The following is a 19,407-nucleotide window of genomic DNA, read 5'->3' on the forward strand; positions in this document are numbered from 1 at the left end:
GATCTCAGCTCACTGCAAGCTCCGCCTCCCGGGTTCCTGCCATTCCCCTGCCTCAGCCTCCTGAGTAGCTGGGACTACAGGCGCCTGCCACTGGGCCCGGCTAGTTTTTTGTATTTTTTAGTAGAGACAGGGTTTCACCGTGTTAGCCAGGATGGTCTCGATTTCCTGACCTCGTGATCCACCTGTCTTAACAACCCAAACAAAATCTAAAAATGAAGAGGATACAAATGAATATTGGGTCAATCAAATGATTTATTCTGCTACAAGGGCAAGTGACTCACATCTCTCAAAGAGTCTAGAAACTTTAAATGGCAATTCCTTCAGTTAGGACGTAGATGAATACTTTGAAAGATGACTGAAAGGTGACATAATAGCTTGGAGCTTCCATAACTCACTCTGGAGATCATGAGAATTTTTTTTTTTTGGTAACCATCATCTCTCCCCATTTGTAGAGTACAATTACCAACCAACAAATAAAGCAACTAGGTGACGCCTACAGGTAATAGATAAGCGTCTTTATTATTATTAATTGAGTAGAAATGGCAAACAGCAAAAGTTCTGCCGTAAAACCTGCTTTGGGCCGAGTGCAGAGGCTCATACGTATAATCCCAGCACTTTGGGAGGCCAAGGTGGGTGGAAAACCTGAGGTCAGGAGTTTAAGACCAGCCTCGCCAACATAGTGAAACCTCATCTCTACTGAAAATACAAAAATTAGCTGGATGTGGTGGCGCACGCCTGTAATCCTAGCTACTCAGGAGGCTGAGGCAGGAGAATCGCTTGAACTCAGGAAGTGGAGGTTGCAGCAAGCCAAAATCGCGCACTGCACTCCACACTCCAGCCTGGGTGACAGAGTGAGACTCCCTCTCAAAAACAAAACAAAACAAATAAACAAACAAAAAAACAAGCAAAAAACCCTCTTTTGCTACATTAATATATTAGTAAAACATTACCCTCTCTAAATTTAAACATAACACCTAATCAATTCACCAAAATGTCAGTTGTCACCTAAAGCGTTATAGTAACAAGGAAATACCTTGGAATAAAGAAGAATCCTCACAGGAATAGAGAGAGTGGAATGAGTTGATTTTATTCATATTCAGTGATCACTGTAGCCTTGCCTGCTAATATTTACTCTTCCAATGAAGCCTCAGAGAGAGGCATTTAAGAATACCTCCAGTGATGCCAGGGACTCCATTTCCACATAGCCCTTCTCTTCTCTTAATTACAAAATATGTTTGTACTGAACAGTCATCACTGCCGTAAGCTCTCTGCCAAGTCCCCAAATCACAAACCTTGGTGATAACTTCCACAAAGCACATGCAGCCAGTCACAAATAGATTTATAAAGACAAAACCTTTTTATGACTTCCAGCACTAAAGAGATGACTTTATGAAGGCTGTCCTTTATACCACTGTCTTTTGTTATTAAGGAAGCAGAAAATGGAAATAAGAATAGAAAATTGCTATTTTCTAACAGAATTTTAGAAAGCAGAAATAACAATTGAGTGTTCCATCCATGCCCATAAGAAATATGGTTTCCGATGGGGTTTAATTTTTGTTATCCCATGCCCAGGGTTTTCCAACCAAAAAGAGCATTTGGCCCCTTGTCTTCCTTTTGTAATCAGCTACAATTTTAGCAGCAGAGGCAAGAGATTGGAAGAGATACAGATAATTTTTTTAAAGGCTTATACCCAATGAAATGCAGTCTTTTAAAAGCTGCATGAAAGCAAAACATTCAAATCCTGTTTCTTCCTGAAAATAATTTAAAACTAACCAGCTCACTGCTAGCATACCACTGACCTTTGCCTTGGACTCGAAGGTTTTAGGAATAATCTAAAGATAGACATTTTTTTTTAGTGATGAATATTATTAAATTACAAACGCCCGTTTTTTCCCCTAAAGACCAATAAAGAATGTTTCAATTTTAAGCAATAAAAGGTAGAAAAAAACTCAAAATCAACAAGCTATTAATCCAGTCTTTATTTCAAATGAAAGAAGTCAAGGCCCATTTCTCATACTGACTGAGGTGGCAAATGGCCATCCTTTATGTCAAACTACAGTGATGAGACCACCTAATTATGGTTATATTTATAGATATCTGGACTTCATCATAATCAACCTCTCTCTTGCAAAGTGAGAAAAAGAAATGTACATCGAATTAGTCCTGGTGACATAAGATAATGTCTGTCTAATTGATCATAGCATCCTCAAAGCCATTAGCTGGGACCCACTGGCAGAAAACCATGTCAGCTTCTCCACCTGACACCAAACATTCATCTTGCTTGACCAACACCACTAACTAGAGAGATCCCTATAGAACCTCCTTACTGCAGACCGATAAAATCCAGGGGAAAAGGGCGTGAACAGCATCTAAAATGAAGACCCCAAGAATTGTTCTTTATCATCTGGGCTAGGAGATGCAAGGAAGAGTTAAAATCCTGGCTACCTAAATCAGTATCTCCAGCTGAGCCTGGTGAGACCTGACCCAGGACCCTGTGAGACTTTCTGATCCGCGGGGAAGCTACACTGTCCGGGATACTCTGAGTTTCTGATTTGTTTCCCACGGTCTGCCACATAAGAGTGTCCCCAACATTTGGAGGTGGAGGGATAAGGATACCGAGAGATCCTGTGTGTGGGAGAAGAAGGAGTGTAAGAGAACGCATCAGAAAGCCTCAGAGGTCCAGGAGAACTCCGTCTCCAGGCCTCTTCCTCAAAGTTGCAAACCTGGGTCTGTATCAGCAGGCAGGGCGGGAGGGGGTGGCTGGACGCCTCGCTGCATGCGCTCCCCGAGGCTGCTGTGACAATGGTAACGAGACGGACCGGCGGACGAGGAAAATGACCGGAGGGGGTCTTACTTTTGCAGCTCGCTGCCCAGGGCTGGTAGCCATAGTAGCCAGTGATGCGCAGGATCCGCTCCTCGATGGACGTGAGCCCCACGGGCCCGCTGGTGAGATCTTCCACGGAGCGCGACCATTTCAGATCCTCCTTAATCGCCTCGTCCACCACCAAGTACTTGAGCTGCCGGAGCTGGGGGCTGATGTCGGACAGTCTCCGGGGGCTGACGTCCGGTGACCGCCTCATGCCACTGAGGTCGCAGGCGCCACGGGCAGGTGGGTGGACACGGGGAGCGTGGACAGAGAGGAGGGGATTCGTGAGGAGCAGATCTCAGGGCGAGAGCAAGAGCGCGGCCGGCGCCCTCCGGGGGCGAGCGCCGCGGCAGAGCCCGCGCTGCTCCCTTCCCGCCGCCACTCACCCACTTCCCCGGGCAGCTGTCCCCAGTGCCCTATCCTGGGCGCCTCGGGCCAGTGCGGGTTGGAGCGAGTGGCGAGGGAAAGAATGACTGAAACTTCCCGAGCAGCTCCGCCGCGCGCGCCGCCCTTCCCCGAGCCCCAGACTGCCCAGTGTCCCAGCTGCGAAGGGCCACCCCGGGGCTCCGGCCTCCCGCCCGCCGGCTCGCTCACCCACGCCCGGGGCTCTACTCACACAGCGATGCTCTTTCCCCTGGGTGCGCCGCTGGGAAACTCTCGGATCCCCATAGGCAAAGACAGAGTGGGGCCGGCAGCTCCCAGACTTGAGGTGGAGGGGCCGCGGGCCGGAGCTCCCTGCAGCCGCTAGCCAGGGGAGACTGGGGTGCGCTGCCCACCGAGGGTCCGCGCAGCGCGGGTCGCCCCGGGCCGCTTTGTGCGCGCCCGCGCGGTCTGTCCCCGAGCGCCTCCGCGGCGTGCCGCACGATGCAGGCGCGGCGGCTCAGCCCGGAGACTCCAGGCCGGCCCGAGCGCTCGCTGCAACGACCCGGCAGCCGAGGCAGCGCCGCGCCCCACGCCCGTCACCGTCGCCGCCGCCCTAGCACACCGCGGGCGTGAGTCTCGCCGAGCCCGGGAGAGCCCTCCCAGCTGTGCGCTCTCGAGGCACCTGGTCGGGCGGGGAGGCGTCGGGTCGGGGCGCACAGGAGGGCCAGGCGGGGGCGCTGCTGCCCACCTCCCACCTTCCGGGCGTGCGCTCGGCCCCGGAACCCGCACCTCGCGCCCGCGCTCCGCGTGGCAGCCTGGGGCACGGGACGCGCTCCTCTGCCCCTCTCTTTTGACTCAAACCCTGCTGCTCCTGGTTCAGTACTTTCTCTCTCTCTCTCTGTATGTATTTATGTGTCTGTCTCTCTTTCTCTAAACTAGCAAAACTACTTGGAAAGAAAGAAACCTGGTTCCACGCTCAGCATGCCTAGTGAATAAATGGCGTTTCATAGACAACGCTGAGACACAAAATGTATTAATCTACTACGCTGTGGGGATGTCTCAGTCAGACCTGGTCCTCAGAGAGCTTACTTTCCCACTGATGATGCAATTACGAAATCAGTTATCTCTTCACAGATTTCCATTTTAAAAGCTTCTCATGTTTTTCCTTACCACCCCACCGCCCCCAACGGCCAAAAGACATTCTCTCCAGATTACCTAATCACCTTTCGTAATATTATTTTTCATCGGGGCAATTTTAGGAAAGACAGAAGTATGTGGAAAAGAAAATACCCATTATCCAGCCAAAAATGACGACTTTCAATTATAAACGTATTCTCTTCCAGGCTTTTTTCCAATGCAAAATACAGTTGTCCCAAAAATCGGAATGAAATTGTACACACTACTTTATGTACTGCTTTTTTATATTAAAATCATATTGTGTAGCAGCAAACTATGAATAGAAGGGAACTTTCTCAACTTGAAAAAGAACATTTACAAAAGCGTACAGTTAACACCATGCTTAATGGTGAGAAACTAGAAACTTTCCTGTTAAAATAAGGAGTAGGGCAAGTATGTCTCTACTCAGCAATCCTTTTCAGCATCGTACTGAAAGTCCTAGCTAATGAAATTAGACAAGAAAAGGAAATTAAAAGTATACGTATTGTGAAGGAAAAGGTAAAAGAAAACTATCTTTGCAGCTGACATGACTGTTGATGTAGAAAAATCTCAGTTAACAAAAAAAAAAACCCTCCTGTTACTAATAAGCAATTATACAAGGATAATTGAAGGATACAGCAATTATACAAGGATAATTGAAGGATGCAAAATTAATGTGCAAAAGTCAACTGCTTTTCTATATACCAGCAATGAACAATGGGAATTTGAAATTAAAAACACAATACTATTTATATTAGCACACCACTCTAATGAAATATTTAGGTACAAATCTAATAAATATGTACACTATCTATATGAGAAAAGCTACAAAACTGTGACAAAAGAAATCAAAGAACTAAATAAATAGAGATTTTGTGTTCATGGATGGAAAAATTTAATACTGTTAAGATATCAGTTCTTCCCAACTTCATCTATAGATTCAAAGTAATTCCAATCAGAATCCCAGGAAGTTATTCTGTGAATATCACAAACTGATTCTCAAGTTTATATGAAAAGGCAAAAGACCCATAATAGCCAACACAATATTAAAGGAGAAGAACAAAGTCTGAGGACTGATATTGCCCAGCTTCAAAACTTAATATAGTTATAGTAATCAAGACAGTGTGGTATTGGTGAAAGAGCAGACAAATATATTAATGGAACAGAATAGAGAGGCCAAGATAGACCCACATAGAGTCAAGTGATCTTTGACAATGAGCAAAAGAAATTTAATGGAGAAAAGGTCATCTGTTCAACAAATGGTGCTATAACAACTAGACATCCACTCACAAAAAAAAAAAGAAAGAAAGAAAGAAAGAGACAACAAGAAAAAAAGCTGGATACATAGATACAGACCTTACACCTTTCACAAAAATTAACTCAAAATAGATCATAGACCTAAATATAAAATGCAAAACTATAAAACTCTTAGAAGATAAAAAGGAGAAAACCCAGGTGACCTTGGGTTTGTAAATGACATTTTAGATACAACATCAAAGGCATGATCCATGAAAGTAAAAATTGATATTGGACTTCGTTAAGATTAATAACTTCTGCTCTGTAAAAGACACTGTTAGAACAATGGGAAGAAAAGCTACGGACCAATAGAAAGTATGTCAAATCGTATACATGATTAAGAACTGTTATAAAAAATAAGAATAATTAGAACTCAACAATAAGAAAATGATCCCAACTAAAAAATTGGCAAAATAGTTGAATAAACATATCACTAGAGATGATACACGGATGGTAAATCAGCACATGAAAAGATGCTCCACATCATACATCATTAGGGAATCACAAATTAAGACAACAAAGATGTATTGCTACACACCTACTAGAATGAATAAAATCCCAAACCCTGACAACATCAAATGCTGGCAGGATGTGGAACCACAAGAACTCTCTCATCCATTGCTGGTGGGAATGCAAAATGGTACAGCACTTTGGTGGACAGTTTGAGTTTCTTACAAAATGATTCATACTCTTACTATGCAACCCATCAGTTGTGCTCCTTGATATTTACCTGGATGAGTTCAAAACTTAAGTCCACACAAAAATCTGCACACAAATGTTTATAGGAACTTTTTTCATAATTACCAAGATGTCCTTCAGTAACTGAATGAATAAACACACTGTGGTACATCCACACAATAGAATATTCAGTTCAGTGATAAAATGAGCTATCAAGCTGCAAAAAGACATGAAGGAAATTGAAAACTTATTCCCAAGTGAAAGAAACCAGTCTGAGAAAGGCAAAACTATGGAGATAGTATAAAGATCATTGGTTCCCAAGGGTTGGGGAGAGAATGGGATGAACAGGCAGAATATAGAGGATTTTTAGGGCAGTGGACTGATTTTGTATAATACTGTAGTGGTAGATATATATCATTATACATTTGTCAAAACTCAATGGATGCACAACTCTAAGCGTTAACCCTAATGTAAACTATAGACTTTGGGTGATAGTGATGTGTCAATGTTGGCTCATTATTTGTAACGAATGTACCACTGGTGCAGGATGTTGATGTGGGTGGAGAGAAGCTGTGGGTGTGTGACAGGGGGAAGGTATTTTAAAACTTTCTGTACTTTCTCCTCAAATTTGCTGTGAACCTGAAATTGTTCTAAAAAAAAAGTCTATTTTAAAAATTTCATTATGCTGCTTTTCTATGTCACTATGTTCTTCTAAAATATTTTCCAGTTTTATTAAGGTTAAGTGACAAATAGAAGTTATATATACTTATAGTGTACAACATGATGTTTTGACATATGAATACACTGTAAAATGATTAAATCAAACTAATTATCATATCAGACACCTCAAACACTTAACATTTTTTTTTGTTAAGATAACATGGAAGACTTACTCTATGAACAGTTTTCAAGCATACATACATTATTGTTAACTATACTCACATGCTGTATGTTAGAACTTTAGATCTTATTCACCCTGGCCAAATGAAACCTTGTACACTTTGACCAACATCTTCCCATTCCTCCTCATAGTCACAGCTTCTAGCAATCACCATTCTGCTCTCCGCTTCTATGAGTTCAACTTTTTAAAATGTTCCACTTGTAAGTGAGGTCATGTAGTATTTGTCTTTCCGTGCCTGGCTTACTTAGCACAATGTCCTTCAGGCTTATCCAAGCTGTTGCAAATGACAGGATTGTCTTTTTTTTTTTTTTTTGAGACTGAAGAGTATTTCATTGCATGTGTGTGTATAAATACATGTGCATATATAATATTTTATTTATCCATTCATCCATCGATTGGCACTTAGGATGATTTCATAACTTGACTATCGTGAACAGTGCTGCAATAAACATAGGAGTGCAGATATCTCTTGATGTACTGCTTTCATTTCCTGTGGATATATTCCCAGAAGTGGGTTTGCTGGATCATATGGTAGTTTTATTTTTAGTTTTTTCAGTTACCTGCATACATTTTCCCATAATGGCTGTATTAATTGACATTCCCACCAACAGTGTATAAGAGTTCCCTTTTCTCCACAGCCTCACCAATACTTGTTTTTCTTTTGTCCTTTTGAAGAAAGCCATTTTAAAAGGTGTGAGGTGATATTTCATTGTCATTTTAATTTGCATTTCTCTTACAATTACTGACATTGGGTATTTTTTCATATACCTGTTGGCCATTTGTATGTCTTCTTTTGAGAAATGTCTATTTCTGTCCTTTGTCCATTTTTTTTAAAATTGGGTTTTGTCGCTACTGAGTTTTTGTGTTCCTTATGTATTTTGGTGATTAACCTCTTATCAGATATATGGTTTACAAGTATCTTCCTTCATTCCTTATGTTGTCTCTTCACTCTGTTAATTATTTCCTTTGGTGTGCAGAAACTTTTCAGTTTGATGCAACCCTATTTATCTATTTTTGCTTTTGTTGAGTGTGCTTTGGGGGTCGTATCCAAAAAATTGTGAAGTGAAGAGTTGATTTTTTTAAAAAAAAGCAAAATTGACAAACCTTTAGCTAGACAATCTAGAAAAAAGAGAGAATATTCAAGTAAATCAGAACTGAAAAAGGAAGCATTGCAACTGATACCATAGAAATACAAAGTATCTTAAGAAGCTACTATGAACAACTATACACTGACAAACTGGATAACCTAGAAAAAAATGGATAAATTCCTAGAAGCATACAACTACCCAGACTAACTAATGAAGACATAGAAAATCTGAATAGGCCTATAATTAGTAAGAAGATTGAACCAGTAACAAAAATCCTCCCAAGAAAGAAAAGTCCAGGACCTAATGGCTTCACTGATGAATTCTGAAAAACATTTAAGAATGAGTTAATGCCAAAACTTCTCAAACTCTTCCAAAAACTTGAAGAGAAGGGAAGACTTTTGAATTTATTTGAAGAAGCCAGCTTACCATAATACTGAAGCCAGAGAGGAAGGCAACAAAAAAGGAAAACCATAGACCAATATCCCTGATGAACATAGATGCAAAAGTCCTCAACAAAATACTGTCAAACCAAATTCAACAGCATATTGAAGGGATCTTACACCATGATTTTGTGGGATTTATCCCTGGGGTGCAAGAATTGATTAATATACACAAATCATTGTGATATACCACATCAACAGAGTGAAGGACACAAAACCATATGATCATCTTATTAAATGTAGAAAAAGCACTTGACAAAATTAAATATCCTTCCATGATAAAAGCTCTCAACAAATTAGGCATAAAACGAATATAACTCAACATAATAAAATCCATGTATAAAACCCACAGCTAACATTATACTCAATGATGAAAAGTTAAAAATGTTTCCTCTAAGATTTGGAACAAGACAAAGATGTCACTCTCATCACTTTTATTCAGTATAGTACTAGAAGTCCTAGTGAGATCAACTGGACAAGAAAAGAAACAAAAGAAATCCAAATTGGAAAGAATGAAGTAAAATTGTCTTTTTTGGCAGATGACATTATCATATATCTATATATAATATATCATATATATGATATATATATCTCCCTAAAATCGCCAACAAAAAACTATTAGAACTAATAAATGAATTCAATAAAGTTATAGGATACAAAATCAACATACAAAAATCAATTGCTTTCCTATACACCATACACTATCTACAAAGATATGAAAAAATATTTCAAGAAATAAATCCCATTTATAATAGCTACCAAAAAATTTAAAAATTTTAGGAGTAAATTTAACCAAAGAGGTAAAAGATTTGTTCGCTGACTTTAAAACATTGATGAAAGAAATTTAAGGTGACACAAATAAATGGAAATATATCCCATGTTCATGGATTGGAAGATTAGTATTGTTAAAATGTCTATAGCACCCCAAGTTATCCACAGATTCAATGCAATCCCTATCAAAATTCCAATGACATTTTTTACAAAATAGAAAAAACACTCTTGAAATTTGTGTGGAACCATGTAAGACTCTGAAAAGCCAAAGCAATCTTGAGCAAAAACAATGAAGGTGGAGGCATCACACTAAATGAGTTCAAAATGCACTGCAAAGCTATAGTAATCAAAACAGCATGCTACTGCCATGAAAACAGACCTATACCCTAATGGAACAAAAGTAAGAGCCCAGAAATAAACAGGCACATTTAGTCAAATGATCTTTGGCAAAGATGCTAAGAACATACAATGGGGAAAGAAAAGTCTCTTTAATAAATGGTATTGGGAAAACTGGATAACCACATGCAGAAGAATGACATTTGACCCTTATTTCACACCATATACAAAAATCAACTCAAGATGGATCGAAGACTTAAACATAAGACCTGACACTATCAAACTCATAGAAGAAAGCACAGGGAGAAATGTTGACATTGTTCTGGGTAGTGATTTTTTTGGACAAAATATTCTCACTTGCTGTATTGTTATTGTATAGCTATTATAATAATAAAACTACAAAGCCATTATTTTAAAAGTAACAAGTAATACCTGGATGTATAAATTAAAAATAAGATCCTCCATAATTTTACACAAATTTGACTCTTCTTTTTGTGAGATCCTTAGAAATAAGGTGCTCTCTCTCTCTTTCTGTGTGTATGTGCAAACGCATACACACTTTCGTGTGTGCCAGAAAGCTTTTAATCCCTTTTTCTGAGACATAGGACAAAACTCCTTTTTTCCTTATACCTGAAGTATCTCATCTTAAGCAAGTCTTGAACGATTACAAAGAACACCTTATCAAATGTTTCTCAGAGCATCCTTAGGGGATTATTGAGCACAACCCGACAGGAGATCACTCATGACAGTTGTTTAAATGCTAATTCTGAATCATCCCCTCTCAATGTGGGCATGCGAGCTGTAAATTTCATTGAATTCCCCAGACAAACTTTATGCACACTAATGTTTGAGAACCACTAATGTAAAAAGTAAAGTAAAAAAAAGACAATTTTACTTCATAAACAATGACTGAAGTTTTTTAGCTCAAAATCTTCCCCTTGCTTTTAAAATCCCATTGTGTAAACTTTGGGTAAGATTCAGGCCTAACAAGAATATAGGCCTCTCCCCATTTAATCACCACATTCTGTCTCTTAGGCTGCCGTAACTCTGGGTAAGGTCTGTAACCTTTCTATCAGTTCCCTCATCAATATAAAAGGGAGGACCTTGTAAGACTGTTGTAAAGATACAATGAATTAATACATGTAAAGTGCTTAGCACATGCCCTGTACTCAATAGATCTGAGCTAATATAATTAGCAGTGCAGCTAAAGGTTGACTTCAGCTTTTTGACAGCCACATGAAACTGTTGACTCATACCCAAGTTTCATGTTGACTAAAATCCCTATTTAAATTTTACATGTGCAGTTGCTAAGCCACATCAATCTCCTCTCCCTTTTTAAAAATAAATAGCTTGGGGTTTGGAATCAAATACAATGGCTTAAATACTGGCTTCTCCACTCACCAGCTGGATAAACTGGGAAATGTATTTAACTCCTCCAATCCTCATTTTTCACATCAATCTCAAATGGTTATTATAAAGATTAAATGAATTGAACAATTAAGAAGTTAGCATAGTGCAGAGTCTGAGTTTAGTGCTCAGTAAATATTGCAATGATCATTTTTGTCACTTCTGTAACATTTCCACTTGTCAAATGTAGCCATTTCCATAACATCTCAGGAAGCTTCTGGATCTGGACTTTGTCAGCCATTGCAATTACTGCCACTGCTACCACCAAATGCTACAGGGGAACCTCTTTTATCTCTTTACCCCTTGGTACCCTCACCTCTCCAGACAGTTCTCTTTATGGCTATAACTCTCAAGTTAAATATTTTGGCTTGGGCCATGTGATACCAGGTGTGCATTCACTAGTTGAGGCCAGCAAACTACTCTTCCAACCAGCTGTGGTCAACCAGCATTATACCATAAATGCAACATTGCCGAACAGCTACCATAGGTTCTTCTATTATCCATATGTCAATTAACACCTAATGCTTTGCATTTTGGCACAGTGAATATCAGAAGTAGGTTCTCACTGGTGAAAATTTTGCTTTTTAAATGGCATCTATAAGTGTAAGAAATTAGTTTTCCTTGGGGAATTACAGATGTACATGATATGTGGATTGGATACAATAGTTCAGAGATCCTCTCCATCAGGTTACCCAGGATTTAACTTCTATTCTTAGGGATAGTACCAAAATTTGCCGTCCTTTTTCCAGCAAACTTTTATATAATTTTAGTTGCCTGATGTCAACTCTAAGATTACTAGGGCAGGGCACAGTGGCTCACGCCTGTAATTCCAGCACTTTGGGAAGCTGAAGTGGGTGGATCACCCGACGTCAGGAGTTTGAGACCAGCCTGACAACTATGGTGAAAGCCGTCTTTAATAAAAATACAAAAATTAGCTGGGCATGGTGGCGCTTGCTTGTAATCCCAGCTACTTGGGAGGCTGAGGCAGGAGAATCACTTGAACCCGGGATGAGCCGAGCAAAGAATCCTGCTCTAGAATATTGTTGCTTCTGAGTGAGCTTTTTATGTTTTTTTGTGGTTAGAGGGCCTATAAGAGACAGAATGCTGCCCTTCGCGTGAGTGACATTACAGGCCGTATAAACATTTTTCTGAACACTTGCTAGCAAATGCTGGTTGTTTAATAACTGTGCATGTGTGGTACAATTTGGTGTAAGCTGATTTTATTATAACCTGTAGACATTGTGGGTGCCTCAAGAATATCAGTAAGATCTTAAGACCAGCTCTGCCTGGGATATTCAGAATCCTCAGAATCACAAAAGGCAATAGCAGAAATTCTCTGTGCTCCTTGTTCTTAAAGTTTATAGTTCTTCAGAATCACCTCAGATGCTCCTTCAAAATGCAGGCTCTCATATCCTATCCAATTATAGGGAGGGTTCCCCCGCCAAGTAGGTCTGACAAGCTAAATTTTAATAAGAAAACTTGATGAGGCTGATGTAGATGATTAGTGAACTACACACCTTAGAGACGCGAGTGTCTCAAAACCATGTGGAAGCATTTTTACACGCTAATTTCAGACTGCTCTTCAGATCCCTCAGTAAGAAACTGCTGTGTATGGACTGCATTTAAACATTTTTGAAAGAGCTTCTCTGTGGTTCTTTAACATATTCATCATAGCTATGTTAAAATTCTTATCCATTAGCTCCAATATTGAGGTCATCTGTGAGTATGCCTCTATTGTCTATTTTTCTGTTGATTTTTGGTCATATTTTCTTGCTTATTTGCTTGTCTAGTAATTTTTCCCTATTCTAGATGTTTTGATTTGAAATACTGTGGAGCCTTCAGATGATTGTATTCCCCAGAAGAAAATATTTTCTTCTTCTGTTAATCAGGCAGAATGACAAATAGAACATCTTAACCTAATCAGAGAGTAAACTGGCTTGAGGTTTAATTGCAGTTTTAGTAAGGTTCTAGCTCTACTTTTCCCTTTTTCTTTATGCATTGTCCTCCCAGAGTTTTCACAGCAAGAAATCTATCCCTGCCCTTCAGAGATCCCCAACCCAGGTCTCCAGCCACCTACCTTTACAGCTTTAAAAATTGCTAAATAGCTTAAGAGAGAGACTGTTGGCATTTTTGAGTCAGACCCTCTCTCAGTGAGTCTTTGTTGCTTAATCACCACTAAGATATGGCTTCTTCTGTCTTTAGAAGTTTTAACCTATTTCTTCCACCTCTCACCCAACCCCAGAACTTAGTAAATATTCCATGGGGAAAACTTGGGGCCCTTTAAGTTTCCAATTTGTCCCCCAGTTCTGTTCAATCACTAAAATCCGCACTAATTTCATTGATCTTGGGAAAAGGCCCTCTTCCAGGGTCTTTTTCAACCTTTGGCTTACATTCCAAATTGGCAAGTGCTCCCCAGTATAAAACAAATCAACAAAAAACAAACAAATGGCTGTTGGCAACCATCAGCTCATCTTAGAATAGAATTAATTCTCTAGATTATTAATTCACCTAATACATATTCCTTCCACAGCTTTCTGATGTCTTTAAAAATATTATATACTGGCTTTTCTAATTGTTGGCATTCCAAAATTTGCTACATCCTATCTGCATGTAGATATATTCCTGAACACAATTTTATATATGTTTATCTATTTTTCTTTTTCAAAACATTTGTGTAATTATATCAAAGCTAACACATTTATCAGGATATATTCAGAAATGTAACATGTAAAGATGCTTTTCCTCTTCTGTCTTCTCTATGGTTCCTGGGTTAATTTGAAGGAAAGGGGTCAAGGATAGAAATGATCATGCACTGGCTTCATTTTGCTTGGTTGGCACTGTCTTCACTTTTGATTGATTTCAGTTCTGAGACCAAGGTTTCAATAGCAACCAGTCAATGTATCTGTACCCTCTGTCTAAAGGAATTATATTCACTGCCTGAATGAAGTTATGTGCTTTTCATTTTCTTACCATACTAAAACCTCAATGAGTAGATTTCTTCAAATGAGTTCTGGGTTGAAAGCCAAGCTAATCATATGCTACTTTTAAATGAGGAATATATTCTGCATATATGTTTCTAGCTTACAGTCAGCCCTCTGTATTTCTGAGTTCTGCATTGTTGGAGTCAACCAGTCTCAGATAAAAACTATTTGGAAAAAAACACAGTACAAAAGAATACAAATTTAAAAATCAACACATAACACACAATATACCCAGATAACAAACCTGCACATGTACCCCCCGAATCTAAAATAAAAGTTGAAATTGTAAAAATAAAAATAAAAACAATGAAAAAACCCAGCACGTTATAACAACTGTTTACACAGCATTTACATTGCATTAGGTATTATAAGTAATCTACGGATGATTTAAAACATTCAGGAGAATGTGTGTAGTTTATATGCAAATTATTTGAGCAGACATGAGCATCTGCAGATTTTGGTGGGGTTCAGGGATAAAAGGGTTGTCCTGAAATCAATCCCCCATGGATAATAACTGTATTTTTTAAATCACCAAATGAAAGTTTAACTCATTAACTTTTAAAAATAACTTTATTAAAAATGTGTTTTTTGACATGATAGTGATGTTTTTTATAAAAGGTCCAAGTTTCCTGAAATATTTAGGGCATTCACATATATGTCTATTTTTAAATTAATTAAATAAAAATTTATTGAGTACATGCTGTGTGCTAGGTTCTAAGCTGGAGGCTAGTAATACAAATAAGATAGTCATTTTCTGCCCTTAATAAACCTGTAATATAATAAATAAGCAGACAAACAATTGCAATATAGTGCAACATGGGCCATGGTGGATGCATGCAAATGACACTAGGGAAGCATGCAGGAGGGATTTATAAGTCAGTACTGGAGAAAGAGTGAAGAAGATGGGGCACCAGAGAGATGTCAGATAAGGCATCCTAGATTAGATGACTGATATAGTTTGGCTCTGTGTCCCCACACAACTCTCATGTCGAATTGTAATCCCCATGTGTCAGGGGAGGGACCTAGTGGAAGGCAACTAGATCATGGGGGTGGATTTCCCCCATGTGTGTGGGAAGTCAGGGACCCTGAATGGTGGGACCAGCTGAAGCCACGGCAGAAGAACATAAATTGTGAAGGTTTCATGGACATTTATCCCTTCCCCAATCAATACTCTTGTAATTTCCTATGCCTGTCTTTAATCTCTTAATCCTGTCATCTTCATAAGCTGAGGATGAATGTCACCTCAGGACCCTGTGATGATTGTGTTAACTGCACAAATTGTTTGTAGAGCACGTGTATTTGAACAATATGAAATCTGGCACCTTAAGAACAGCATAACAGCAATTTTCAGGAAACAAGGGAGATAACCTTAAAGTCTGGCTGCCTGTGGGCAAGCAGGACAGAGCCATATTTCTCTTATTACCAAAAACGTGTAAGATAAATATCACTGAATTCTTTCCCCAGTAAGGAATATTAGTAATTAACTTCCCTGGGAAAAGAATGCATTCCCAGAGGAGGCCTCTAAGATGGCCGCTTTGGGGGTGTCTGCCCTATGCAGGTGTAGATAGTGATGAAACAGGTCCTAATCTCCTGCAGTGCCCCCAGGCTTGCTAGGATTAAGAAATTCCAGCCTGGCAAATTCTAGTCAGACTGGTTCTCTGCTCTTGAACCTTGACAGTGCGTGCACAGCGGGACATGGAAGTTCATTAGTGATTCTAGTTTTGCCCTGATCTTGTGATCTCACCATGACCTCCTGCCTGTGATCTTTTGTTGCCCTTAAAACATGTGATCTCTGTGACCCATACCCTATTCGTACACTCCCTCCCCTCTGAAAATTGCTAATAGAAGCTTGCTGGTTTTACGACTCAGGGGGCATCACGGAACCTGCCGACACGTGATGTCTCCCCCAGACACCCAGCTTTAAAATTTCTCTCTTTTGTACACTTCCCCTTTATTTCTTAGACCAGTCAACACTTAGGGAAAATAGAAAAGGACCCATGTGAAATATCGGGGGCTGAATTTCCCCTGATACTCATGCTGTTCTCATAACAGTGAGTGAGTTATCATAAGATCTGATGGTTTAAAGGTGTGGCACTTCCCCCCTCACTCTCTCTCTCTCTCCTGTCGCCCTGTGAAGAAGCTGCTTGCTTCCTCTTCACCTTCTACCATGATTGTAAGTTTCCTGAGGCCTCCCAGTCATGCTTCCTATGTAGCCTGCAGAACTGTGAGTCAATTAAACCTCCTTTCTTCATAAATTACCCAGTCTCACATAGTTATTTATAACAGCATGAAAATGGACTAATACAATGACACAAATTAGTTTTGAAAAATAAATAGAAATTAGCCAGAAAAACAAGAAGAAGGAGTTAAAGAAGGAAAAAGCAATAGGTACAAAGCCCTGGAGGTATAAGACACAACCTCTTTGGAGGGCACAGTATGGATGGGGAGGCTGTAATAGGTGGAGAGGGGAGACGCCACAAAGAGCTTTGTAAATAAAGCCACCATTATTACTTCTTGGAATACTGAAGTAGAATCCTAACTGGCTCCCCACCACATTCACTCCCTCTACCTCCTTAGCCAGAGCCATCCTTGCAAAGGCCATTTGATAACGTCACTTTCCCACGTAAAGTTCTTTCAATGGTATCTTATTTATTTAAGCAAGAGACCTGTATTAGTCCCTTCTCATGCTGCTAATAAAGATATACTCAGGACTGGGTAATTTATAAAGGAAAGATGTTTAATTGACTCACAGTTCCACAGGGCTGGGGAGGCCTCAGGAAACTTACAATCATGGTGATAGGGGAAGCAAACAAATCCTTCTTCACGTAATGGCAAGAAGAAGAAGTGCTGAGCAAAAGGGGGAACAGTCCTTTATAAAACCATCGAATCTCACTCTCTATCATGAGACTAGCAGCATGGGTGTTACCATCCCCATGATTCAATTACCTCCCACCAGGTCCCTCCCACAACATGTGGGGATTATGAGAGCTATAATTCAAGATGAAATTTGGGTGGGGGCACAGCCACACCCCTCCCAAATCTCATGTTCTCTCATTTCAAAACACAATCATGCCTCCCAACAGTCACCCAAAGTCTTAACTCATTCCAGCATTAACCCAAAAGTCCAAGTCCAAAGTCCACCTGTGACAAGACAAGTCACTTCTGCCTATGAGCCTGTAAAATCAAAAGCAAATCAGTTACTTTTTAGATACAATGGGGGTACAGACATTGGGTAAAAACACCTATTCCAAATGGAAGAAATTGGTCAAAACAAAGGGGCTACAGGCCCCATGCAAGTCCAAAATCCAGTGGGGCAGTCAAATCTTAAAGCTCTGAAATGATCTTTGATTCCATGTCTCACATTCAGGTCACACTGATGCAAGAGGTAGGCTCCCATGGCCTTGGGTAGCTCTGCCCCTGTGGCTCTGCAGGGTACAACCCCCATCCAGGCTGCTTTCATGGGCTGGTGTTGAGTGCCTATGGTCTTTCCTGACACATGGTGCAAGCTGCAAGCTGTTAGGGGATCTATCATTCTGGTCTCTGGAGGATGATGGCCATCTTCTCACAGCTCCACCAGGCAGTGCCCCAGTGGAGATTCTGTGCAGGGATTCCACTGCACATTTCCCTTCCACACTGCCCTCGCAGAGGTTCTCAGTGAAAGCTCTGCCCCTGCAGCAGACTTTTGCCTGGACATCCAAGGGTTTCCATAAATCCTCTGAAATCTAGATGGTGGTTTCCAAACCTCAGTTCTTGACTTCTGCACACCCACAGGCTCAACAATATGTGGAAGCTGCCAAGGCTTTGGGCTTGCACCCTATGAAGCAATGGCCTGAGCTGTACATTGGCCCCTTTTAGGTACAGCTGGGACAAAGGGCACCAAGTCCTAAGGCTGCACAGAGCAGCAGAGGTGCCCTGGGACCAGTCCAAAAAACATTTTTTCCTTCTAGGTCTCTGGGCCTGTGATGGGAGGGGCTGCTGTGAAGACCTCTGACATGCCCTGGAGACATTTTCTCCATTACCTTGGTGATTAACCTTTGGCTCCTCATTTCTTATGCTAATTTCTGCACTAGGCTTGAATTTATCCTCAGAAAATGAGTTTTTCTTTTCTGCTGTATCATTGGGCTGCAAATTTTCCAAACTGTTATGTTCTGCTTCCTCTTGAATGCTTTGCTGCTTAGAAATTTCTTCCACCAGTTACCCTAAATCATCTCACTTAAGTTCAAAGTTGCACAGATCTCTAGGGTGGGGCAAAATGCCACCAATATCTCTGCTAAAGCATAACAAGAGTCACCTTTGCTGTGGTTCCCAACAAGTTCCTCATCTCCCTCTGAGACACCTCAGCCTGGACTTCATTGTCCATATCACGATCAATATTTTGGTCAAAGCCATTCAACAAGTCTCTAGAAAGTTCCACACTTTTCCACATTTTCCTGTCTTCTTCTGAGTCTCCAAACTGTTCCAACCTCTGCCTGTTACCCAGTTCCAGAATCACTTCCACATTTTTGGGTATCCTTATAGCAGCACCCCCACTCTCTCCGATACCAATTTACTGTATTAGTCTGTTCTCATGCTGTGAATAAAGACATACCCGAGACTTGGTAATTTATAAAGGAAAGAGGTTTAATTGACTCACAGTTACACAGGGCTGGGGAGGCCTCAGGAAACTTGCAATCATGGTAGAAGGGGAAGCAAATATGTCCTTCTTTACCTGATGGCAGCAAGGAGAAGTGCTGAGCAAAAGGGGGAAAACCCCTTATAAAACCATCAGATCTCGTGAGAACTCACTATCATGAGAACAGCAGCATGGGGGTAACTGCCCCCTTGATTCAATTACCTCCCTTTGGGTCCCTCCCATGACTTGTGGGAATTATGGGAATTGCAATTCAAGATGAGATTTGAGTGAGAACACTGCCAAACCACATCAAGACCCAGTCCTTATCCTGAGCTGCTCCCTGCCTTGCACCCTGTAGCTGTTCTTTATCTACACCAGCCTCTCGGAGCCCATGGAATATGCTTTACTTTCTCTTGCCTTCTGGGTACGGTACAAGACAATCTCCCTGCCTGGGAAGCCCTTCCGTCTCCCACCTCCATACCTTGTCAACTCCTTCACCTGCCTTGAATTTTC

At 40.6% G+C, this 19,407-nt stretch overlaps 1 protein-coding gene across 1 annotated transcript in view; it reads right to left on the reverse strand.

Moving 5' to 3' along the window:
• SLC35F3 (solute carrier family 35, member F3) overlaps window positions 1-3,901 on the reverse strand; it is a 429,539-nt gene extending 425,638 nt beyond the window's left edge. Inside the window, exons 1-2 of the mRNA XM_011989371.1 lie at window positions 3,483-3,901; window positions 2,855-3,084 (exon numbers count right to left, since the gene is read on the reverse strand). Coding sequence (XP_011844761.1) covers window positions 2,855-3,084; window positions 3,483-3,535 — 283 coding nt within the window. The 5' untranslated portion in view covers window positions 3,536-3,901. The remainder of the gene's footprint in view (window positions 1-2,854; window positions 3,085-3,482) is intronic.
• Between the last annotated feature and the right edge of the window lie 15,506 nt (window positions 3,902-19,407).

This window comes from Mandrillus leucophaeus, unplaced genomic scaffold (genome assembly GCF_000951045.1).
Source record: "Mandrillus leucophaeus isolate KB7577 unplaced genomic scaffold, Mleu.le_1.0 Scaffold350, whole genome shotgun sequence".
In the NCBI taxonomy this organism is placed as follows: Eukaryota; Metazoa; Chordata; class Mammalia; order Primates; family Cercopithecidae; genus Mandrillus; species Mandrillus leucophaeus.